At 38.6% G+C, this 25440-nt stretch overlaps 1 protein-coding gene across 1 annotated transcript; it reads left to right on the forward strand.

The window, feature by feature from the left end:
• Positions 1–20076: 20076 nt before the first annotated feature.
• Positions 20077–22669, forward strand: LOC139712935 (uncharacterized). The gene is made up of 3 exons (XM_071624715.1): positions 20077–20233; positions 20483–21179; positions 21720–22669. Exons 2-3 carry the CDS (start codon positions 20669–20671, stop codon positions 22667–22669), a joined length of 1461 nt encoding a protein of 486 aa, XP_071480816.1. The 5' UTR covers positions 20077–20233; positions 20483–20668.
• The last annotated feature ends 2771 nt before the right edge of the window (positions 22670–25440 follow it).

The following is a 25440-nucleotide window of genomic DNA, read 5'->3' on the forward strand; positions in this document are numbered from 1 at the left end:
TTTCAGCTTGCCTGTTTCCATGCACTGAAATGGATATTTGAATATGTTTACACTTGAACGTTCAGCTTCCAACATGCACACGTTCTTACGCCACTCAGGCACGAATAATTTGACAAAACAAAAAACAAAAACAAAAAGTTCGCAGGAAATACATGAAGTTGTTGCGTGTCCGTGGCTTTTGTTTTTGTATTTTCATTCAGCTAAGAAACGCTTTGACAAGAGAGAGAGAGAGAGAGAGAGATTGATCTCAGTCAGTTGTAAATAAAGTCTTCATTAATCCTGCCCGATTGTGGCGTTAGATTTCTGAGGATTAATACAATTGCAAATTTATGAAACCAACGCATATCTGGCCTGCAGATGCTTTTCCATTTCATCACAGTTCTCTTCTGTTGTTGTTCAACTGATTTCGATGTGGCATGAGGCCTCACAAACGTTTAAGTTCAAACATACTTTAATTTTTCTAGCATAATGAAGAACACTTAATTTATCCCTTTTAAAAAAACCGAGGATGAAGTGACTCGCAATTCATACCAGTAACGAGTTGAGGGATATGTGATTTTCATTTTTTTTTATTATTATTTTATGGTATTCTCTCTATAATTCTTCTATCGTTGAACTATAAAGCAACATTACAGCTTTTTTTTTGTGCATTCTTATCCATGCAGCAACGACATCACATATAGACAAAATAAAGAAAAGAGACAGAGTGATGGGATTCAGAAGGGTCAAGAAATTCAATACCAAATTAAAGAACAACAGATAACGAACTTATCTCCGGCGATTTAAAAAAAAAAGAAAGAAAGAAAAGCGCAAACAAGCCTTGACTGGAGGAAAGAAAAACAAAAACAAAAAACCCACACGTTTTCCTCTCAGCCCTGGACGAGCTATCCCGAGCGGATATGAACACTGTCTCCCTCTCACCTTCCCTGGTCTCACGCTGCTGTCTGTAATTCGTGCCTCGACCTTCCTCGTACTATATTTGTCTTGTCTCCTAATTACACAGAGCTCTGCTAATCAGGACGTGGAAACAACAAGGCTAGAGCTCACTGTATTATATACTCTAAACTAAAGAACTTGGGCTTGCAGTTGTGCGAAATTCATCACGGATTTTACTTTTTTCCTTCGGCACTGGACTTAATTTTTGTCTTCCTAACACTATTTCTGTTTAACGTTTCAACGCCAACTTGTTGCATAAACCCGCATGCACGTCTTCTGTTTTGTAAAAGAAATATGAAAAAGAAAAAAAGCAACTTGGATCGTTCTCATGCCCAGGAAATGTGCTTAAATTGAATATCAAATTATTATTTTCAAAATAAATTAACTGAATTATAATACACGAGAACTAATCCTGGTTTCCTTGAAAAATCCATACACTGTTAGACAACTGCTGACATTGATTCCCTTGTCAAACAGGGAAACATCATAATTAAGAATAAAACAACAACAAAAATCGGATCACAGTTGAAGTGTGGCAATAAGAAAGTTTTTCGTGAGAAACTATTGAGAAAGTCCATAGAGAGATACCTCGCGATACTCTCCATGTATATGGCTATGCAATCTAAAGATATGAGCAGAGATCTGACCATTAAAACGCATTCCCTGGTTTTCAGCCATACAAGGTACAAGAAGTGTTGAATTCAATTGAGTTTAGCTCAATTTTCCTTTTCCAAAATATTCCACAAAATTATCACGGAACAACAAAAATTCTTAGTATATAAAGAAGCAGATGAAAAGGCTTATTGGGATCCCACCCCATCTCCTTCAACGTTGCAATGGTTTTTATACGTCTTCATACGTGTTGCACTGACACAAACTCATCTTCGAATCATATGGCAGTTGTTGTTCGTTGTTTATGAGGAGGCATGAGATTCATTGGGGCAATTTTACTATTATTAGGTCTTCAATGACATTATACTGCTACGATAGAGAGAGAAAATAGAGGCTCATAAATTACATGCTTAGTGGATTCAGGAGGTGCACGGCTATGTCGAGATTTCAAAACAATTTTGACTGTGTAGGCGTATATGATGGTTTTCACCGAATCTCTACATCCACTGTACAACGTACTATTTTCTTGCAAGCCCAATAAATGACTTGATTGTATATACCTCTGATGTTGGACATGTGAACAGGTAATAGCCCCTTCATCCAATCGAATTAAATCTTGAAAATAACAACAACTTGAGTTCAACTGATATGAAATAAGACACACACGCACACACACACACACACACACACACACACACACACACACACACACACACACACACACACACACACACACAAGAAATTAAAACGATAAAGGAAAAGTGGAAAACGGATCCTTGTTTGATTGATTCCTAGCAATACAGCTTCCTGTACATTTTATTCAATGACCTCTCTTTCTATATATACGCCTTTGTAAAACGGAATCATCAGCTATTTTTAACGAAGAAAAGTGGTTTTCAAGATAGACAATTGCCCCAGATAGTGTGAGGTTAGAAAGATATATATATAAAACAGGAAAAATAGATCAGGAAAAGAACAAGTAAAGTAATGACTGATCTTATGTTAAATGTAAAGTCATTTACAACATGCACGGCGCGTTAAATTGGGACGACCTCGAATTAGCTCTTGGGGTCACAACGGCAGTGAAGTCGTTCTTTTGAACATCCTCATATTTGCGAGGTCTTGATTTTCATGGAAATGATCAACTTTCGTTGTCGTGTATCACTGTATGCAACAGTTATCATAATCACGAAGAAAATATCATTCTTTTTCGAGAGAAGTTTGAAAGTTTGCCGACCTAATTCATGAACGAAACAACAAAGGAATGTTGTGCACGCGATTTGACGTCACAGCTGTGTGACAAAGCCGAGTTTTTCATGTTGTCCAGAGAACGACAGCAAGGTTATGCTCATCTCATTCGTCCAATTTTCCTCTTTGGCAAAACTCTTCGAATAGATATGTTCACTGCATTTATAAACCATGAAATATAAATATAAAATATATAATATATATACATATGTATATGTGATAAAAACCTAAAATGGCATTAGATCTAAAAACGCTTTATCCTAGCGAGGAAAGCGCATGATTTAGAAACAAGACACCAAAATGGTGTCTTGTTTCTAAATCATGCGCTGATATATATATATATATATATATATATATATATATATATATATATATTTTGAAACAAGAAAGTTTTCACTATATATCTATATATATATATATATATATACATATATATATATATATATATATATATATATATATATATATATATATATATATATATATATAGTTAGTTACAAATACAAGTATAATACATTGTTGATTTGACCCGTATGAAGCCGTATATGGGTTGCGTTTTGCAAGTAAAACGGTAAACAGTCTCTTCATGAAGTCATATAAAGAACAATAAATGGAGTTACACACTCGGTCTCCTATAGTTTGAGAAAGGAATCCATATACTTTTTGCGTCTTAAATAACAGTTAAAGGATATTAGTGTGTCACGAAAATAGAAACACCGATGCTATTTTCGTCTAGATGTAAAACAAGATATACATTGTTATGAGTCATTGTGATAAAAATGTACATAAATGATATATATGTCTTCTGTTTTCTCCCATTTTCACGCCAACACCTCAGCATTTATGTCTTTGCCCCAACATTTGATTTACGTTAACGCCCACGAAGGTCCTTGTCTTGTTTTCTGCCATTGGTTTCGGCATTTCAGCAAAACCATGCACATTTGGTGAGGCAGGTGGGTAAAGTGGTATAAACACAATTAACTACCAACTGATGACTGCAAAAGTTATCATAATTCTAACCATTTCTTACTTCATAATTTTTCATGAGAAATTGTTAGAAAGTTTAGTTATGATATGTTTATTTCTGTTTGTCATTTTTCATTGTATGATATGTCTGTATATTATGTTCATTATGTTTACTTACAGTAATATTTTATTGTGTAATGTTTTGTACTTTTCGCCAAATTATGTTGCCAAGCATGTCCTGAAATTACACTCAATTTATTATGTTCAGTACTCCATATGGTTTGTTATGCTCAAAACCTCTATTCCATTTGTACAAACAGACAATATAGCCGACGAAGATCTGAGGTCGAACCACCAGCCAGCATCATGCACCATCTACTGTCTTCATTGTCTCAATATATATATATATATATATATATATATATATATATATATATATATATATATATATACTTATAGTACCAGTATTCAGCAGGTGAATAGTATCTTTGGTTCGAAGGAGACATGGACAAAAACGATCCATACATTCCACAAACGATCGTGGGACTAAGCCATCACCGTGTCGACGCAGCACTGGGATCCCACTAAAGCTCTCATTGTTAATCAGTCGGGATGAGAAAGACGGGGGAAAACAAAATCACAGGTATATACCCTACAATTATGACAGTGACAAAGCTTATTACCGACGATTAAAGGTGAGTTTAACTTGAGTGAACAGAGACGGGAATAGAGTGTGAGTGCGTCACGAATTAACGCCCATTTGTCACGACTTGTGCATCGTCATGCCGATGTGCCCGCCAAACGCAGAACTTTCCTCTATTTTGTTTCCTTTTCTTCTTGCGCGGGAGAAACGTAGGGGGGAGATATGATGACTCGCCTGACGTCTGACGTCAAGATCATGAAGATTTCCCCCACAAAAGTTTGTTTGTTTATGTTTACTTGGAGGAAGAAAGTCGGAGGCATCGTGTCAGATTTCTTGAGCTCAATGCGTGTACGTTTGCGAGTGCGAAGAACTCGCTTGTATGATGTGACTGCACGCAGGGCACACACTTATCAGCTACAGACACCAAATACGTAGGCAGCAAAAGTTACGTCATTATGAATTCATGCTTATAAGGAAGAAGAACTTTATTTGATTAAAGAGCGAGTAAAAGTCTTTGTCTCTATTGGCATGTCTAAACATGGACATAAAGTTTTGGGACCTCCAAGGTAGCCTTGAGTTTAAACGTCATGTTTACGTTATCTTTTAATGATCGCAAAGATAAGGGTAGGAGGAAAAAATAAAAGTCTCAATCACAAACAAGCGTATCAAGCGCCACGAAACATCTGATGTTCCATCGGCTGACACATTGTCACGTTTTTATATTATATTGGTATTCGACGTGAGGCAAACGTGACGTCATCACGATGAACCTTTGACCTCATGGTATTATTGTCATGATATGAACAAAGCTTATTGTAAGCAAAAGAAAATTTCGTTTAAAGAACAAACGACTTACCAATGACAAAGTACCATCACATTCACAGGAGAAAGCTCCAATCTTTAGTTGATCTTGGTTTGAGTTTTTCCATATTACAAGTAATCATAAATCTCTCCCTATGATCCAATATGCTTGATTACTGGCAGCTGGTGTAGCAGTAAATGCTGAATCTCGAATGTTTTTGTTCATCTGGTATCAACAGCAGCAGCAGCAGCAGCAGCAGCAACAACAACAACAACTACAACAACAACAACAAAACTAAGTGCTGACCGTGTGGTGTGATCGTGATTCCAGTTAGATTTTCTTTTATAAGATTCAACGGAAATTTCGGGAACTCGAAAGACCTGGAAATTGATAGCTCCTGCATTGGCTTTGTATGTGAATGAACATGGGGTGTTCTTCGTCGTAAACTGTTGCCCATTGCCCATGGGCAGAATCATGGCGGAAATATTCCGCTCAGTAATTATTGATCTGTAAGTGAGAAAAAACAAAGAAGCAACAGGTTCATCAATTTTGCATGGAATTCTATTTTCAAATTCGATAACCGGAATCAGATGTTTTCGACTCTTATTTTCGTGGCATATAAAGAAGAAAACACATAGAAGAAGTTGAGCACTTTGACCAAAATAACATAGAGTGGCCCAAAAGCATCACAAACAAGGCTCATCGTCGAGTGAGTCCCACGTGTAATTAGATGGGCAGAAAGGTACGGGGAGGCGTGTACACCTGTGTACTGCTCGTCCTCGAAATCCCCTCGATACGGAGTGCTTGTTCACATCTGGCAATTGTATGTATGCCAAAATGCAGTTCCGCATTTAGAGGCAGAGGGAGCAGCTAATAAGAACAACAAGGACATAATGACAACAGAAATAAGAATTGTTGGTGGGTATGAGGTGGGTTAGAAGGGGCGGGGCGGTGACCACGAGAAAGACAGTGGGAGGGGAAGATTGTTTACCTTTGGGAGCAATGATTAAAAAAAAAAAAAGATGTTGGAGTTATCACATTTGATGCATAATGTATAGGTCAGTTGTATCACAAAGCATCCTACCATATATAAAAATTTCGCAGTGATAAAGCCTTAACTATAGGGAGATATCAGTATTTTTTTTTATCAATAAACCGTAACTGTAGACGGTTTATTCTAGAAACAATTTCGTTATAACTATTGTTCACATTTTGTATATTTAACAATTCGTAACACTGATTGTACTAATAAACATTTTTGCATAGGTTGTTTCTATCCCTAACTCACAGTTTAGAACTACTTTGAAGCACTTAGGCTGGGTTTTTGTTTCATCTGTAAATGCCTTTAAAACAATGTCTTTAATTCAAATAACGTTCAGGGTATCTAACGCATAAATATATATTCTTTTTTACAAAAACAAACGATTTTTTTACTTTAGCATGTTGATGTTGGCACGACCCACCAGACTGAAGAATAGAGTTTCTGAAGGCTGATAAAAACAAGGGAAAGTTCACTGACCTATTTCCTTCTATTTTGTAATCTCGTGCCAGGTTTGCTCTTAATCCAAAACTAAACGATGATCTACTCGTACCCCAATACTCAACTCACAAAGAGGGAAAAATTATGACAGTATCTCAGACCATCTCCCCCATGGTTCCCCGGTTGGCTTTGTTTGCTCTGGAAGGCGAAATACTCTGCAGCTTGAAGTGCGGAAATAACATTTAGCAACTCGTCCTTCGGAGGGGAAAAACATGTTTGCCAAAAACACCTATGAAAGTAGGGCGTGTTTTAGCTGTAAAGTTACTTCAACACACACGAGGGGGAAAACTGTTTACTTCGTATACATCACTTCGCACTCTCAAGACAAACAAATTTTGTATATGAAAATATAAATATGGCTATAACTTTCATGATGCTGGTATTGCGGAAGGATATTGAACTTTCTTCTCATTGGTCCATTTTGCAGTTTCAAGATTAATGGCTATAGCTGTTGTTCTTTGATCCCTCATAGGACAACCCGTTTTTGCAATTGGCGAGCTACAGCCTACACTGTATCAAATTAAATGGAATACAGGTGCCTAATCAGGCAATTACGATTTGAATTTTCCCCTGAGCCTATACACGAATTGCTCCGAACTTGAATTCAATAACTGTATTTGCTTCCTTTTTTCGTCAACTCCTCGATTTCTCCTCGTCTTTTTTTTTTCTCGTTCTCCTCCTCTTCTTCTGTACTTTTCCTATCACTTTTCTTTTTTCCCGTTTTTTCACTTTCTCTCTGGATGACTTGTCTTGGAAGGAGATAGAACCAAGCATGCCCTATATACCTAGAGGAGATTTGAGATGATCTATCTTGTAGAAAATAACAATTCCCAATTTATTTTTTAAATCGTCTGACACAAACATCACCATTGAAAATAAAAAAAAAAAACCGAGTAAGATCATCATTCTGTCCATTGTTATTACAAACTGTTTATCTTTGTATTTATGTCAAAATAAAATGACAGGATAATGTACTTAATTTTTTAGGAAATGGGCAAAATTTCATTTTGTTGCAACGCTCATGCGATTTCAATGATTTCATTATTTATTATTATTATTATTATTATTATTACTATTATCTATAGTGCGCTTTTCCCACAAGGCCCAAAGCGCTTACAATCAAGTCAAAACATGTACGACAGTATATATAATTGGATAAATGTTACAGGTACGAACTAGTTGCTACTGAAAAGATGCGTTTTCAAGGCTTTTTTGAAAACACTGTTCATTATGTTCATTAAGCGATTGCCCCCTGTCGTTAGCTTCAAGGGCATGCGTTGGAGAGCTGCGACTTTTAACCCGGAACATGAAATCGGTGCACAAGGTCATTGTACACTCGGTCAAGGCGGATATAGATCGGCCGTTCCCGTTTCCGGGTCACGGTGAGTTAACTCTAGTTCCCTCGATAATGAGAACCCACACACTCCTTGCCTCAAACCGCAGTGATACAACGATGTACCACAAGTTAACGATGTACAACGGGTGTGTAATTAATGGAGGATAAAGATGGCACGTAAAAAGGCATTGGCAAGCACACAACATGTTTTGATCAATCAGCGTGCCAGACCCTATTACGTGGCCGATTTTTTCCTGTTCCTTTATCACCATCGCACAATCCAGTGATTCTTGAAAGCGATTTGCGATATTGTTGACAAAGGAATTGCAGAAGGTTCTAAGTGACAGATGATATCTGTCCGTCCATTTCTACATCCCCATACTGGACAGCACATGAAGAAAATGGGTTAAGCGCCAGTTTTTAAAAGTAAGGTCATTATCATACTATTATAGAGTGAAATAAAGCTTTTCAGAAATGCCTCACTTGTTACATGATAAGAAATATTCTTGAAGAAATAAAAAATATCTCTCTATTTTCATATCTTTCATTTTTAAGCAGCTTTAGTCCCAAATATCTCAAATTCACACGAGTGGACTTGACTCGTTTTGCACTCGAGTTCTTTAAATACATGTGTTTAGAGACCCCATGAAATAAAGGCTGAAATACTTACGCGTGAAGATAAAACACTTATTTTTTTGGTTATTCGTTGATATTTATCGATTTTATTCAAATCATTCATGAATTAACCCATTCTGGGTGTAACATGAACAGAAAAGATACACAATACAAGTACAATTCAAAACACAAACAAATCCATTTTTCAATTTATACTGCAAATAATCTCTCTTCAACATAGATAATTCGATTATGAATCAATCCCACTGATAATTTCTTAGCGAGAAAATATTGACATATGCCAAACATATATATCCCTTGAATATATTGAATCATATAACTCACAAATTTTGAATTGAATCATATAAGACACATACACCCTTGCACCCTCACGCGCGCGCGCGCGCACACACACACACACACACACACACACACACACACACACACACACACACACACACATTTTAGCCTTTACTGAGCACCGACAAGGCAAAGTACTCTTCACGACTAACTTCACCTATACCCACGCCACGAAAAATAATTATGTCACGTGATTGGTTACGAAAACAGTTTGTAATGATACGTGCTGTCCTTTTGAGCCGAGGACAAGACTAATCAATATCTTCTGTTTATTCTTTTATTTCTGAAATATGATTATCATGTTGCGCTCATGTGTCCATTGTCGTAAATCATATATTTAGCTCAATGACCAGCATAAACGCCGTCGTTACGTAATCGGTGTTGCGAGAAGTGGGTATAAAGTGTATCTTTGTCTTCATGGTTTTGCGCAACGCTCATTTTGTAACCCTCACGACCGATTAGGACACGATGGTCTACATAATGAAATATATTGACATGTTCTTGAAAAATCTATTTTCGTTTATCATGTCATGGTGAAATTATTATCCTCGTTTTATGTCTTCGTACTTTCATGTGAAACTGTATCCATCCCAGACGTTGAGCCCTTACTTTCAATGAATACTTATAGACTTATGAAAACAATTGCGTAAGTCTATAAATAGATCTATATTTCTATTCCTATAGACTTTTTATGCTATCGTCCTTAAAACGTAATCAAAATTCCTATAGATTATACTCTTATGGGGCTCTTTCGATTCAATTTATTTCTGCAACTTTTTTTTTTACACAAGAATAGGCCTACAATATCAAAAACGCAAATCCAACAGTAAGATAATAATTTTCAGATAATAATTATTCTTTGGCGCATTCATAATCACTTTTGGAAAGTGATATGATTCAGATCTTACTGTTTCAGCAGTTTGTTTCCACTGATCTGCGTGTTGTTTGTTGTCTTTTAGGGAGTTTTACCCATACGAATTGTACGTGGTCAAGAACACGTCAATACCAGGCTTCATGATTCATCTTCAAACCAAACGCTACTGACTACAGCGTGCTTGATTGCTTTGTTTAATTTGATAACTGTGTTTGTTTGTTTGTTTGTTTGCTTCCTGGGCTGCTTGTTGGTTTGTTGTTGTTGTTGTTTGCATATTTTTTTTTATTTCGTTCATTTCGTGTGTTTAGTTGTCTTTGTTTGTCTAACGCGTAGTGATCGAGATCTGACACTTCTTTATCTCCCCATCAAATGAGCTTCGATCTATACATTTCTATCTATACTATTTTGATGTCTCTTTCCCATTCTCGTTTATTGCCAGTTCATGGAAACGTTTTAAGCCTATATACTACGCGAACTAGTCTTGTGCAATATCATTATTATATAAGGCTAAAACAGATCAGAATGATGCAAGAAAATTATGTGATTAGACGAATTCTTATAATCACACCCGAATGCCTATTTTGCAGAGTTTATAAGAGATTGAGACTGCAGTAGAGGTTAAAAGAGAGGTCCCTTGAGTTTAGATAAAAGTCTCCCGTAGACGAAGTGCTCATAGCATTAATTTCTCATATAACCATGATTCTCGTTGATACATTTTCTACAACGGAGTGCAGATGTTGCAGACGGTATTATACAAGCTATTCATTCATTAAAAAGCGAAGCTGCGTCATTTCAAGATGGTCAAATGCTATTGCTATAAGAATGTGTATAAATGTCTATAATCTTTCCTTTCAGGATAGAGCCGACGAATTCAAAACAAGGATACGACTTGGAATGAATCGCGGTTGAAGAACAGTGAAGAAACGCACTGCTCCGCCGAGGTGTTGTTGAGAATGCGAAGGAAGTCATGAGGACAAGCTAGGTATCTAAACAATTCGCTTTCCTCGAATTCCTTCATCATGTTTTTTGACGCAGATAACTATGAACTACGTCCTGTAGAGCTCTTTAATTTTTGTATCCGCACTGGATACCAAGAAAATATGAACCATGTTATGATGATACGACAGTAATCCATTCTCGTTTTTCTTTAGCACTAAAGTTGCTGTTGTGTGTGCGTGGTTTTTTTTTTTCAATGGGGTTTAGGTATAGATGACAGACAGGCCATTTGCACAATACACGAAGTACAGTCATTCATCAAAACAAACAAATTTTTAGTAAATCAAGCCGAAAAGAAAATCAGGATATGTCCTAAACGCGAACTGCGTAACGTGGTCGCTTATCGACAAGAATACAAACAATTATACAAGAATACCTAAGCACCCATTATACCACTACACCAACGAAGAAGTTTTATCGATCGGCCCAACGCTCGTGGTGCGTGATGTAATTTGGGGCGGGGCAAGAAAGGTGACCATTCCATTGTATACCATGCCTTCCAAGCGTCTAAAGAGACCCCACCGCCGAGACCATCTCTCAGGTGTTTTCGTAACCATTATCGCGTGACGCAATTTCGTAAACTCTTTTTAGAGAAAACTTGTTCAGAGAAGTTTCTGGTTCTGCAGGTAGTCTCTTTTTTTTGCGTAACATGATGTGTGATGTAATCAAAGTACATTGAGATACTTTGCCTATTTTAGCGGAGTTGGGGTGTAACTGTATATGTTCCATTGTAATATACAAATGTAGTCTTCCAAGAGACAGTTTAGAAATCCTTTCGCATGTGTTTTCGTAACCGTATCGCGTAACGCTATTTGCTAAACTTATTCAGAGAAGTTTTCTTGTTCTGCAGGTATAACCATTATTCGTCATTAGGTAATGTGTGATGCAATGAAAGTACTAAGGACTCTTTACTTGCTTATAGTTATGACACAACTTTTATACATAACGGATTTCTGCTCTCGTAATCCTAGAGAAGAAGTAAGGATCTATTTAGAACGCATGATGTCTAATGGCCTCAACCACCCAGTGATTTGAAATGCCACGGTCAATGAAGTTGAAACTGTACGTGGTTTCCCCTGCATGTTGACACAAATAACATTATGTCATGTATAACACACACATAATATACATAACACACACAGCACACACACCCACGCACACACACGAACGACAACTTTACTTATCCAATGGTTACGAATAAGGAATCAAATATAATCAACATTTTGTTGTTGATGTTGTTGATGATGATGATGATGATGTTGTTGTTATTGCTGTTGTTGTTGATGATGCTGTTGGGTATGTATACGTGTAACAGAAAAAAAAATAATGGTATGTCCATGATTTTTTATGGCTATATTTTTATATTATTGCACTTAGACACTGAATACTGTAGTAATCTATGTTAAATTTTACTCATTTGCTCCCTTTGGAGTGGTGAAGTTCAATTTACAAAGTAGCTGCAGTATCAATGCCATTTTAATTGGTTCGCCGAACTCATTGATCAACATCATCCTATATGGAAAATGTGTGATAGATTGTGAGTTGGGTTTTAAGACCTTCACGATTGAAGAGGATAGAGAAGATAAAGAAATTTTACTTTTAAAAAGAATGACATTGTTTACATAGATACTATACCGAGCATTCAATTAACTGAGACAATTGTAACGTTCCTAATGTACACCTGAATACTCTCTGATCATTGTGAGAGCATCTACCTACTTCTTCGAAAATCCGACTGAGAAGTGTGCCGCATCACGCTTGAGTTATGTGCGAAGCCCTATCAAGGATGTGATTCGGGCATTAGTTTCGCATGGCCGAGTCGGACTAGAGGTTTGTTTGAAAGTGTTGTAACAATACTGTATAATGTGTTTAACTGGAAGTAAGTACGTTGTTTTGCTCTCTTCAGGTTGCACTCCGCTCCACTGTCTTCAAGAGTTTACGGGCACGACATTTTACTAAGCTTTCAAAAGAAAGATATTTCACAAACTATACAAGTCAGATTATGGCATAATGCCAACTGGCGATTAACAGCCGATCTTAATCTGTTGTCACACCATGATATAGGCACATACTAATCATTGTGGAACCACAATCACAGACATTTTACAGCCACTTCAAATGAGGATTATTTGCACAGGGGAGATAATATCGTCTCACGGGCATATAAATAGAGAGAGAGATCGAGGTATATAAAAATAAAATGTATAGATCAAACGTGTCTGTTCAGCAAAAGCTCTCAATGTGTATGACTTGTTACAGCTTCTCTTGTCTCTTGTGTGAGTGTTTTACTTTGCATGATGTATGTTTTCTCTGTTGCTGTTGTTGTTGTTGTTGTTGTTGTTGTTGTTGTTATTGTTGTTATTGTTGTTTGTTTGTTTGTTTGTTTGCGGATTTACTGTGTGGTGGTCGTCAATAATAACACGCCACTGACCAGCGATTGTACGCTGTTGTGACTCATTAGTGGTCTCATTTGCACTGCATGGTTACTTTGCTTTATGCGCATAAAGTTTCATGTTTACTTATCTTGTATAGTTTCCTGGTAATGCATAGGCCTATATAACGGTAAGTTATAAAGGGACTATGCTATACAGGTTAATTTTTTAGCATCCCCTCATTCTTTAATTTCCTGTCATTCATGAAGCAACATGTGTTTTGTATGATATGGTGTTACATGAAATAAGCAATTATTTTGTGGTTTGTAATATGCAGATACATTGTCTGGAAGTGAAAATGAAATGTATATGGGTGAAAGCTAAATATCACTGTTAGATATTAATTCATTATACATCTCGTCACAAGAACTTTGTTACGTTATAGTATAAGAGATTATTTTGTTTGTTTGTTTTTGCATTTTTGTTTGTCTCTCTCTCTCGCTCCTTTTCTCCTTCCTGATCCATCTTTTCCTTTGCTATTTCAGAAACCTTCAGGGCAACTCCAATAGTGTAAACTCTATTATCAAGGCGTTTTTATATAGCAATATGTGACGAAAAAAGTAACAAATGTATACCCATTATTGACAGATTTTAGACAAGGACTCATTATAAATTTGAAATCTAAAAAAAAAAGTATTTTGATTTCATGAAAAAACAACTTCATGAATTTGAGCAGAAGCTGAATAATAAGAATTATATTTGATTAACAGTGGAAGCAGAAATTATATTATGTTGAGGTGATATAAAGTGGTATAAAGTCACACTCATGAAAGCTTTTTTAAGGTATTTAGAAAATATTTGAATTATACTTTTACTAAGAGAGATGTCGAAATTCATGTGATATTATTTTGACAAATAATTGTTTCATACCCTTATTTCTTATATCATTACATGTTTCTCCCTGTATGTTTTTGTGATTTTTTTAAATATAATTATGAAATGAAATAAAGTCCCTCGAAGGAGGATAAAGTATAAAAAAAAAAATCAAGGCGGACAAAGAGGTTTGATAATTTTAAAGATAATGGGGTGCCTACTCATGGTTTGAGATAGCACCTTCCCTCGTACTATCAAGTCGTAATAGGCATGGTTCATTTTTACGACGAGCATACGATAGTTACATCCTGATAGCCACAGTTACGTCAGATTTGCCGGCGTCTTTTCTCACTATATAACGGACCCTGTTGAGCTCGCATCGAAGACCGGAAGTGTTTTAGGAGACGTAATAGGGTAAGGGTACCGCTAACGGTCCCCTCCTCATCAGGGTTTCCCAGAAAAAAAAAATCAAAAAACAAAACAAAACAAAGAATACACCCTTAATAGTTACGTCAGGCTCTTTACCAAAGTTATGTGGAATAAACCGCGGCTCGTGAATATGAGCTGCTTTGGCACCTAAGCGTAAGAACAATAAAATAATGACATAAGATTCATTCTTTGGAGCTGAGTCCGTAACCCGCGGATCTGCTATCGACCCAGTGCACTGGTTAACAGCATCAGGAAGTCATGACAAATCAGCTATTGACGTACAGTATGGCATAATGGCAGAATGGTGACTTAAATCCTCTTAAGTCCATTTAGTTTTTCCACGGTACGTGCCAGTGCCAAAACACACGGTTGTCCAGTCCGTGGGTGTGAAAGGCTTTACGGTACTATCGTCTTACATTTGTTCAAAAACTGAACGAACTTAGTCTTGTCGTTGGTTACATCAGATGGTTTCTGATATTACATAATGGGGAAAATCTCTAGATTTCTTATTGGCTAGTTCTATTTTAGTGTATAAAACTGATGGTTTAGTTCAGTCGCCTAAGATGCGCAATATCTGTACGCATGGAACAATAGAGTTTGTGGACGAAATTCCATTGTCTTTTCGTCCACATTTGTTCCAATGAACATTATTTTCTTCACTCTGGAAATTCCCTTACACTCTATGTAAAACCAAAAGAAAACCCACCTTTTTGTTTCTTAAACAATTATTTAGTTTATACACGAACCTCGCTCTTTCAACGGACATCTTCAGTTGCACTTTATTTACCAATGCGCAGCCAATTTAACTTCATTAACCGATATAGCCAATTATAATCCTAAGTAACGACCTTAAATACGTATGTAGGTTAGTTACATAAATTTGTGTGTCTATATTCCGCTCTCTCATTTTCATCTGTATGGTTTCTGTAGGTGCAAATACAATTGCAATCAAATCGTTGAAAAAAGAAAATCATGTTGTATGACTAATGCCATGTCAACAGTGTATTAAAACATTTGCTCGCGCAGCTCAAAGGCATGGTCTAGCACGAAGATGCGTAAGTATTGATGGTGGAGTTATACCTAAGAGGAAGAATAGGAAGGGAGTGAAATCTCCTCTTTTCATATTGTCAAAGTAAGTTTGGGAACCACAGAAAACCTCTTAACCGAGCAGCTTTCTACGCTCTTTTTGCTCCTCTGAAAAGAAAAAGAATTACAATGGGAGAACTATTACAAAAAAGAGGGGTATGACACCTGTCTTTAGAGGCGAATGAATTAAGACCCGGAAGAAAAAGAGAAAGAGCGTGCAAATGAGGAGAAATTTACAGACCCACGAAGTGATTCTTGTTGTGAAGATGATCAAACTGTAAAACAAAAGAAAGTCGCTTTCTTTCCTGTCCGGTTTCTGACCAAAAATCGAGCGTGACGCAGTGTATTTTTATCCAACAGGGCAATACACCAAAAAGAAAAAAATGGTAGTGACCTATAGCCGCACTTAATTCAAACACTAAAAGGATGGTCATAGTAACCACAAGGTACACCCTAAACATCCGGCGAGAGGTATTAATCGGCATGTCCCTCGAGTATTACAGGTATAGAATCGATTGCAAACCAAGCGGAGGTAGGATGTGCGGTGCGACAATCATCGATCGATGACTGTGATAGCGATACTGTACTTGACATCCGTTCATATTTTATCGTCTGGAGGCAGAATGGGAGGGGCGGGAGGACGAATCCGCCGAGCATGACAGCTGTAACAGGGGTGGAACGTATTACGCAATCATGTTTGTCAACAACACGAAAGGTGCGAGTCCCCATGTCCGTTACCCTCACGCGACCCTGATGTGTCAACATCACGCGGCCTTGGCCCGTGGCCCCCTAACTTGACCTACGATTCTTACTTGTAAACAATTCTCCGCAAGGTTTGTGTACTTGGTACAAGTCAAGGACATTTTATAATTCATCCACACTTCAGACGGTGTTTGGGCTCGAAGTACAATAAATTTTCATCCCGTGTTTTGCTTCGCCCATATCTACTTTGTTTGATCTGGTGAAAAAAGAAAGAATCAGTGGGACAACATCATCACGAATTTCAGAACACAACACAGGAGTGATACACAAATCTGTTAACATGAATGTTCTCTTCTTAAATGACATCAGAAATTGCTCAGTGTTGTCAAGAGAAGAGTTAACAGATGAACTTATGCAATAAATGTGACAAAAGTCTTTGAACCATTTAAAAAGAGAGAGGGGGATTTAGCCTTGTTTTGTTTCTAGTGTATTTTATGAATGAAATTGACTCTAATTCGACAGGAATTCAAAGTTCGAATCCACCACAGCATCCCCTAGATGAGTGTATTTGTGTTTTTGTTTCTTTGTTTGTTTGTTATATGCTCTCTTGTTTAGGCCACCAAGTTGTAGCGTATCATCTTTGTGTTGTGATTGGTGAACTATTTCAAGATTGTATTATTTCACTTGGGGATTTTCCCTCTTTTCGCAGTGTTAAACTATACAGATGAATTTAATGAGGAGCACAATTTTTATAGAGTTCGCTAGGTATAGACCATCCATGTGGCAAAAATAGTCGCTCAAAATGTAATACCAGTAGAGTTAGAAGAAGAAAAAACAAACAATATACAAAAACTAAAGCTCTCTTTATGGACAAAAGAGTATCATTCAAGCAGTATCAAATCAACAGTATTGGGGCACGGTAAGATTTTTAGACTAAAAACACAGATACATGTAATGAGCTCGTTTACTTGAACACCATCGCTACCCGGCGTAAATTAAAATACATTTTGTATTTTGTAAACGGGAATTATAATTCTTCGGACATTTCACCCGTGTGTATGTTTTGAGTGGCAATAAACCTGATCAATTTCAATTTCAATTTCAATTTCACCCATATGTTTCCTTATCAACTAATGCTTTTCTCATTCACGTTGGTGTCTTTTATGGTGCTGTGTTTTCCTCAAGTCTACCAACAAACTTTCAGAAAAAAAAAATATAGGATAGATTTACAGCAAAGAGAATTTGTAAGAACACTGTAAACGGCTAATGATTTGATGAACATAAAGCTTTGTGAAACTCTTCATATTATTTCAATTATGTATTGTTCACGGTGGATGTTGAATAAAAGTGCACGAAGATATGATTTTAACTGAGACCTTTGACAGTATAGTTTCGATATCTAGTGAACTTAATGTATATTTGGCATTTGATAGGTAGGCGTGACAGTGAAGCCATTCAACTATACGAATAACATGATGTTTACACAAAGGTTTTTAAAAAGATCTTTGCCTCGCCCGCATTTTTTCTTTAAGGTTCCATAACCTACTGACATTTGTCTTGTACTATTTATAGTATCTACCTCATTGCGAAACTTACCTTACGACCTATGCATTTATTCTTAGCCGTTCAAAGTTCTAGAATTTTGGACAGATTAAATTCTGGTATATAATGCTTCGTGAAAGAACGCAATGACCTCAACATTTCCATTCTTCTCAAAATCTGGCTACCCTGAAAAATTACCTGTCACAAACTTTATCACAACTATTTATTGCAAGTATAGTTCAGGCAATGCTATTTGCCAGCACATCTGCTATAACCTATACGATATCATTTTATGAACACAGTGACGTCGTTTTATTCATGATCTGGGTTATCTGTTTATTCATTGGCATTATGTCGACGAGTGGACATCATACCCGATTCAAAAGACACTTGCGTACGAACGTAAGCTGCATGGCCAAACGTATTCATTCTGTCATTGCTCCTCCCTGCCACTGCCATTTTTGGAGCTGATCCAGTTATTTCTGCGATGAATAGAGAGAGGGCAAGAGAATAAGGAAGAGAGAAGAAAATTCTCCCAGAGATCAAAATGTCACCACCAACAACGCTTACACACGCACGTTGAATGTCAACAACGAGTGAGGAAAAATGTGGTAAATGTGACGTATTGTAACCGAATTACGCGTGCAGTGATGCAATAATAGATTTAAGTTGAGAGAAGATATTAATACAGAAAAGAAAACTTATCGAGTGAACCCTGGACGGCTGGTGCCCGAATGGGGTCGTTTATTCCCTTTATCATCATAATATGTTTGGCTTCACTGGCAAACCTCCAGATTTCAATGTTTATCTCGATAAGTTTGAGAAGTTTATGAAAAGCTGATCGTGAGTTATTATCGACACCTCTTCAGAGAAGTCACCCAAAAATAAAATGTAAACAAAACTCTCTGTTCAGCTTCGACATGTGATCGCTGAATAGCCAGTGATGATCCCTTCATAGCACTCATTGAGACGCAAATCGATATCACGTGCATGTGATGCTATTAGCGATCACTGTCTTGGCAAGCAGTCAAAAAACGTTGCCCGCATCTAGCATTGCGTAATGCATGCACGAGGTGGCGCATCGAAGTTATCCAAGTGTGTTGGCTGACGCAAGAAATGGTGAATTTGAATAAGTGTTTTCTCTTTGAATGAGCGGGTTTGAATAATTAATGAGAAGGATTCATACTAAATGATTTGGTTTCCTCTGTTATTTTCTCTTCAGGAGCAGAGAAATCCTCTAAGAAATTCATCAGTCTGTAAATGTTTTAGACGCGAAATCGAGCAAACTCTTCTATGGAGAAAGACAGAACCCGTTAATGCATAATACATGTACAACCTGAAACTGCTAAACAGAAAGGAGGGAATGATTTTATGCTTATGAAATCAGAGAGTTCGAGCTTGTCACTTTGGTTATGAAACTTGTCTCACATCTAAATCAGCACCAACAAGTCATAAGTTTAACCTGATCACAAACAGAAAGAAAGTAACATTGCATCGAGAAGTGAAAGGGGATTTTTATTGGTAGGTCATTGAGATTGGAATGAAGGATCACATAAAAAAGCCGAGACGAAACAAAAAAATAAATCAAGCATGGTTGTAATTCCTAATCTGAGCGAGAAAAAAAGCAACAACGGAAAATCGTTGGTGGATAATACATAATCATGATGGCCTCCAGTACCCTGGACCATTACCGTTAATGATTCTGGACGTTATCAACACTCCACTTCCAAACCTCAAAATTGATGCGTGCGTTGAGTATTCACGCTTGTACATACAGTCTTCACAACGTAGCTCCCTTTCGTGTGTAGAGCTATTATTGCGCAGCCGCAGCAAGCCGTCGCTCGCTGAGAACTAGCAGACGACACAAAGCGATTGTTTGGGGAGTGATCGATCTCGTGACTCCGTCGCAGCGATTCTAAGCAACGCGTTTCTCGGTGACGTCAATGCCCGCTTGAGTGAGTCACCGTACAATGGCATTCCGAGTACTGAGCACACGCGCGCTGCAGGCGCACTGGTCGTACACTGTTACATCGCGGTTCGCAGCACTCCGATGTATTTCTGAGTAACCGATGATCGCGAGGCGATAAATAGGCAGTGCACACCACGTCCTGGTCAGATTCTCTTCTGCTCTCAAGCACATAACAACGAGGCACGCTCTGCATCTTAGAGACAATCGCTAAGTTATCGTTGTGCACCTATCGCACAATTTGGGTCTGCTTCTTTCTTACATTCGACAATCAGCCAGTTTCATCTTACGTCCAAAATTTCTGGATTATATCTGTCACCTGTTGACAATCATCTGTAAGTAATAATTTTTCCCTTCAAAGTTGTTTCCTTATTTTATCACTGATTTTACGGTAAATCATTAATTTCTCAATTTCATGTTCTTTTTCTATGTATTGATATCTATTTCACTTTCGTTTTTGAATAGTGTAAATACATGCGTGATGTTTAAGTTTCTTTTACGTAGGTTCCTATTGATATTGTATTGTAAAATCTTGAAGACAATTCATTGACGATGTTTATTCTATCTCTTTCCATTTCCTGCAGAGTTTTGATAAGCAACGAGTAAACCTTGGACCTGAAATACAAATTTGCAGTCTGCAAGAGTTCCGTGATAATCCACACCAAGAGCAAACAGTGACAATCGCTACTGCCGACGACACCCTTGTGAGGGTCACATGTTAGTCTAACGAAAACGCGTGAGTTTGAGATAATTCTCACAGTTCATCCATCATGCGATCGACAACAAATACCCTGGGTACTGGTCTCCTCAGCGGCAAACAGTCACGCGACATCATCATGAACCCGACACAGAACTTGATGAACGCGCTCAAGTCGAACAGCTTCTCCCGTATCCGCTCCGCCATCAGGATGCCGTGCGTGGACTTCAATCACCGGGAGACCGAGTCGGACTGCCGCACGCCGCTCATGAGGGTCTGCGACATGGCCGAGATCTCCGCCAACGCTCGCCGCGATCTGGCCAAACTGCTGCTCGCCAAGCAAGTGGACGTCAATGCACAAGACAAGCACGGGCTGACCGCCCTGGCCATCGCCTGCAAGGCCGGCGACGTCGGAATGGTGCGCCAGCTGGCAGACGATGCCGACATCGACCCCAACCTCGCCGATCTGGATGGCGATACCCCACTCCTCCACGCCACTCGAAGTAATTCCGCTGACATCGTAAACGCTCTCATCGTGTGCTTCAAGAGATTTGGACTGAAAGTCGACGAGCAAAACAAAGATGGTGAGTATCTTGATCTGATTAGTGATTTATTCACATAATTTTGGACAGAGCAAAAGTGAAGAAAGCTAATAAAGAATTCGAGACAATTTACAGAATGATAGGGAGTTTTTTTTTTTTTTTTTAGAGAGAGAGAGACAAAAAAAAAATGTTATTCGTTTTTGGTCACAGCTATGAACTATGTAATTCTTCTATTTGATAAGAAAATCTGAAAACAATTTATAGTTCCGTTTTCCATTATTTGCCTTTCCCTCGTGGCAGCTTGTGTCATCTGTTGACTCAACACGTTGACCTAGCTGCCCCAAGGACACAAATACTTCCCCGCCCTAACCTAATTGATCGCGTGTGTTGACAATGCCTACTTTCATTACGCATCGATCATAATGAGGACCAGCACTACTGAAAGTAAAACTGCGGTCACTTTCTATAACGTTCAATCGTATATTGCCTACCATAAAAATGATTCGTGTTCTATCGTCTCTTCGATTCTGTAGCGTGTTGCACTGTTACTCAATGGGTGATTCATGTTGTATCTTTGTGCAGGTATTACCCCGTTGATGGAGGCTGCTCGCCTAGGAAACGCCGAGATCTGTCGGGCCCTGGTTCAGGAAGGTCAAGCCGATGTCAACATCCGTGACTCCTCGGAGCACAGCACCGCTTGGGACTACGCCGTCGAGAGTGGGCGCTGTTCCACGCCGGAGCTGCTCCTTCTCTCGCCCGTAGCACAGCGAAAGGTGAAAGCCCGTCAACAACGTGAAGCCTGTGGCCAGAAGGTTCTCAGAGACATTATTGAGGACACCAACATGCGTCGCCCTCGCAGTGAATGGATTAAGCCCACCAACATGTCGGTCGCTGCGAAATACGAGGCAGTTCCTCTCCCTACTGAATATGCACTTCAGGCAAACAGCATGGTTTTCCAGGTCGGGAAGAATTTGCAGCGTCTTGCTGAGGATGTTGAGGGAGAGATGCGGGAGGAAGCTGAGATGGAGGAAGAGAGGAGACGGGCTCCAATCAGGCGCCGATACTCCCTCCCATCAGCTCGCCACTGCGTCTACGGCTCGGCGTCCAGCAAGCTCCATCGCGGTGCAAACTTCTACAACATGACGGCATCCGGTTCGCCCAGGCTAGCCCGAGGCAGGGGCAAGCCCGAATGGCTGAAACTGCCGCCTGTTCCCGAGACATCATGCCTGTCCCGCAGCCCGTCCCCAAACGAGCGGCAGTCTGAAAACAAGCAAACAACAGCAATGTCTCCTCCAGAGAGCCCCAAGTCATCGCCAGTCCCGAGTCCCCGTCTGCCAAAGAAAAGCCCAAGCAGAGTATTCTCCATGAAGTCGATGGGCGATTTACGGCCCTCGACCTGCCAGACCCAAACACGAAGGGTGTCGCACGAACCCGCCATCGCCAGCGGCTCCCACAAGCGTCCTTCTTTGAGAATATCACACACATGGGAAGGGAGGCCATCGAGCACAGTGCCTTCCTACTTGTTCAGATAAATTCTACCATAATCAGACACTATCAGGGAAGTCCATGGACACACAGACATTTAAAATTATGCTTGAACACTTGCTTTCTAAACTCTGATACACTTGTATCATCACTGCTTGACACAATAATGGACAGAGCAGTCAAAGTTTGCATTGCGTTTATTGCCTTTTCGAGGACAGACTGTATACTGCCGTGGCAGCGCTTGTGACATTGAAGGAGAAAGTCCCCTGCGACTCTAGCGAGTACTTCTGTGCAATATTGCAAAGACATTTCCCCCTGAAATACTAAGCAATGTGCGTTGCTTGATTAATGTGCTGACTCTTGTGTGCTGTGACCCAAGCGTTAAGCTGCAGACGTAGAATTAGTTTGCACAAAAGAAGACCACCTCTTCAGAAATGAATTCTGAGCGGAGATTAGTATTTACTGGTGAGAGATGAACATGAAAGAGAAAACTTAAAAAAAAAAGTTTTGCCTAAATTGACAGAAATTATATCTCTTCATGAGACGATTGCAAAGACTTTTCTCTTTCTTGCTCAGAACTTGTAATTTTTAGTGTAATAATGTGCACAAATCTCATGTGTTGGATATTGAGAATATTGCATCTACCTGCACGAGAAAAGCTATGTCTTGATACCGCATTTTACATGTACTAAATGAGTGTGTAAATTATTTGAAATATATTTATATTGAATTTGAACCTGACACGTTATGTTTCTGTGGGTATCTTTTTTGCCTGGTAAACTCTGTCCACCCCTCGGGAGTAAATGAATTAAGCATCGACAATAATTTTAGCATCGACACTAGAGATTGTGAGCAAAGTATGAAGAATGGAGTGAAAAGCAGCTTGGAGAATGAGAACACATTATTCCTCTGTAAATACCTCCAGGAGGCCTGTGTGGGTGTATGGTGTATCCGCGTTTGAAATTGCATGTTGTCTCTGCGTGTTTGTGTTTGTGTTTGTGTTTGTGCTTGTGTTTGTATGTACATGATTGTGTGTACGTGTGCGTGAGTGCTTTCGTTGTGTTTGCGTGCCGTGAGGAGACCAAAAAGGTTCTATACTAATACTGTAATATAGAACCTTTTTTCGTGGTGACAGCGTGATGCGTTTGAGGAACAGAAGGAGAAAGAACTGGAGAAATGACTATCAGAAAAACGGACATTATATTTTCGCATATACGCGAAATGCCCGCGAAATGCGTTCATAAATACAATGTCAAAATAGATTATTATTTGCATACATATAAACACATACATATATTCTGACAGACAGACTACTGCAAAGACATACATCCGTACACAATGATATACAATCATGCAAACATACTAAAACGTACCACGTATGAAAAACGACCAAAATGAACATGATATACATATCGTATAAAAGCATTCGCTGGAAACAAAATGGGAAAGAGAACAAGGCTCTGAATCTGTGAACAGAAGATTTGGGGTTCGAATCCCACCTGGTACGTTTATCCTTCGACGAGATATTATTTTGCCCACGATGCCCCATATCATGACCCATGTATACAAATTGGCTCATTTAACTGACAACACTGGAGTAATGAAAATGGCAGGGCCCTTAAGGATAACATTATTAACACAATGATGAAGCCATTCCACGTGCAAATAAGACCCCTTGTTTGTACATGCATGATGATATAAAGGTATAGACATACAGTCTCGTATCATTTATTATTATACACATCACATCTTCACACACATTCAAACAGAGACATAGCTCTATACCTGTAAGCTATGTTTTGTCACGATCTGTGTTCGTGAAATGAGATGGGAAAGGAGGGGCAGCGAAGTCATATTATTCACAATGAACTATTAGTCGAGTATATCCCTATATTGTCAAACCAGTTTTCACAGAACAACATTTAACATTTTCTACATGGGCCTTATAAGTCATCAAAATAATCGCTCAACTTTACAAGCATTTCGGGGATCAGACTCAACTTCGGATCAACTCCAATTAAATCTTAAAGACGAATTTCAAACTCATCGGAAGGTGAGAGAAGCGCCACTGGATTTGGACGAAAAACTCGTACGGTACAGTAACGGAATTCACAGTTTCAGTTTTCCCCGTAATGGTGTGTGCTAATATGGGGCACATCATGTGCAAAGTATAGGTATAAGAGAGGCAACCGTATCAGCCCCATACAACTCTCTCGCACTGAGTTGTACATGAAAAATATTGAAATCGGTTTTCTTTTGATTGAAATTTATCAATTGTGAATTCAAGCAAAATAAATCAACCATAATTATTATTGTTCATTTTGCATTCGTACCTAGTGTAAAACTGATGGGACGACATCCTCGCGTCATGACAGATAGCACTTCGCGAAAACGTGTAACTTGGAACTCTTCCAACTTTATTATGATGTATATGTGTGATTGTAATAAAACTCTCTCAATAATTCTTCCCTAAGATTGGTTCCTTCTTGCGTGATTAGCTAAATTTGATATGGTAGAGCCCAGTTTCACTTGATTTCATGGTACCCGCAATGAGGTAACGCGCCTGTATAGTCCCGGGCGCACGTGTGAGACTCGATCTCCCTCTAAATTCGCCTCTGCCGCCAGTGTGACACTCGCACAGACTGCACGTGTATGTATAGGAAGATCATGCTACAAATTAGCACACACTGTCATACTACTTCGCAGCATGACAGTATATAGAAGTGATAATTTTATAGGAAGATAACTCTTCGCGCTCGGATCGACGTGAAAAGACGGCACAAGGCATGACAGGTCAAAACGAGATGTAAACTATTAT

This window comes from Diadema antillarum, unplaced genomic scaffold (assembly GCF_040938485.1).
Source record: "Diadema antillarum isolate AM-2024a unplaced genomic scaffold, OU_Dant_1.0 seq00001878_RagTag, whole genome shotgun sequence".
Classification (NCBI taxonomy): Eukaryota; Metazoa; Echinodermata; class Echinoidea; order Diadematoida; family Diadematidae; genus Diadema; species Diadema antillarum.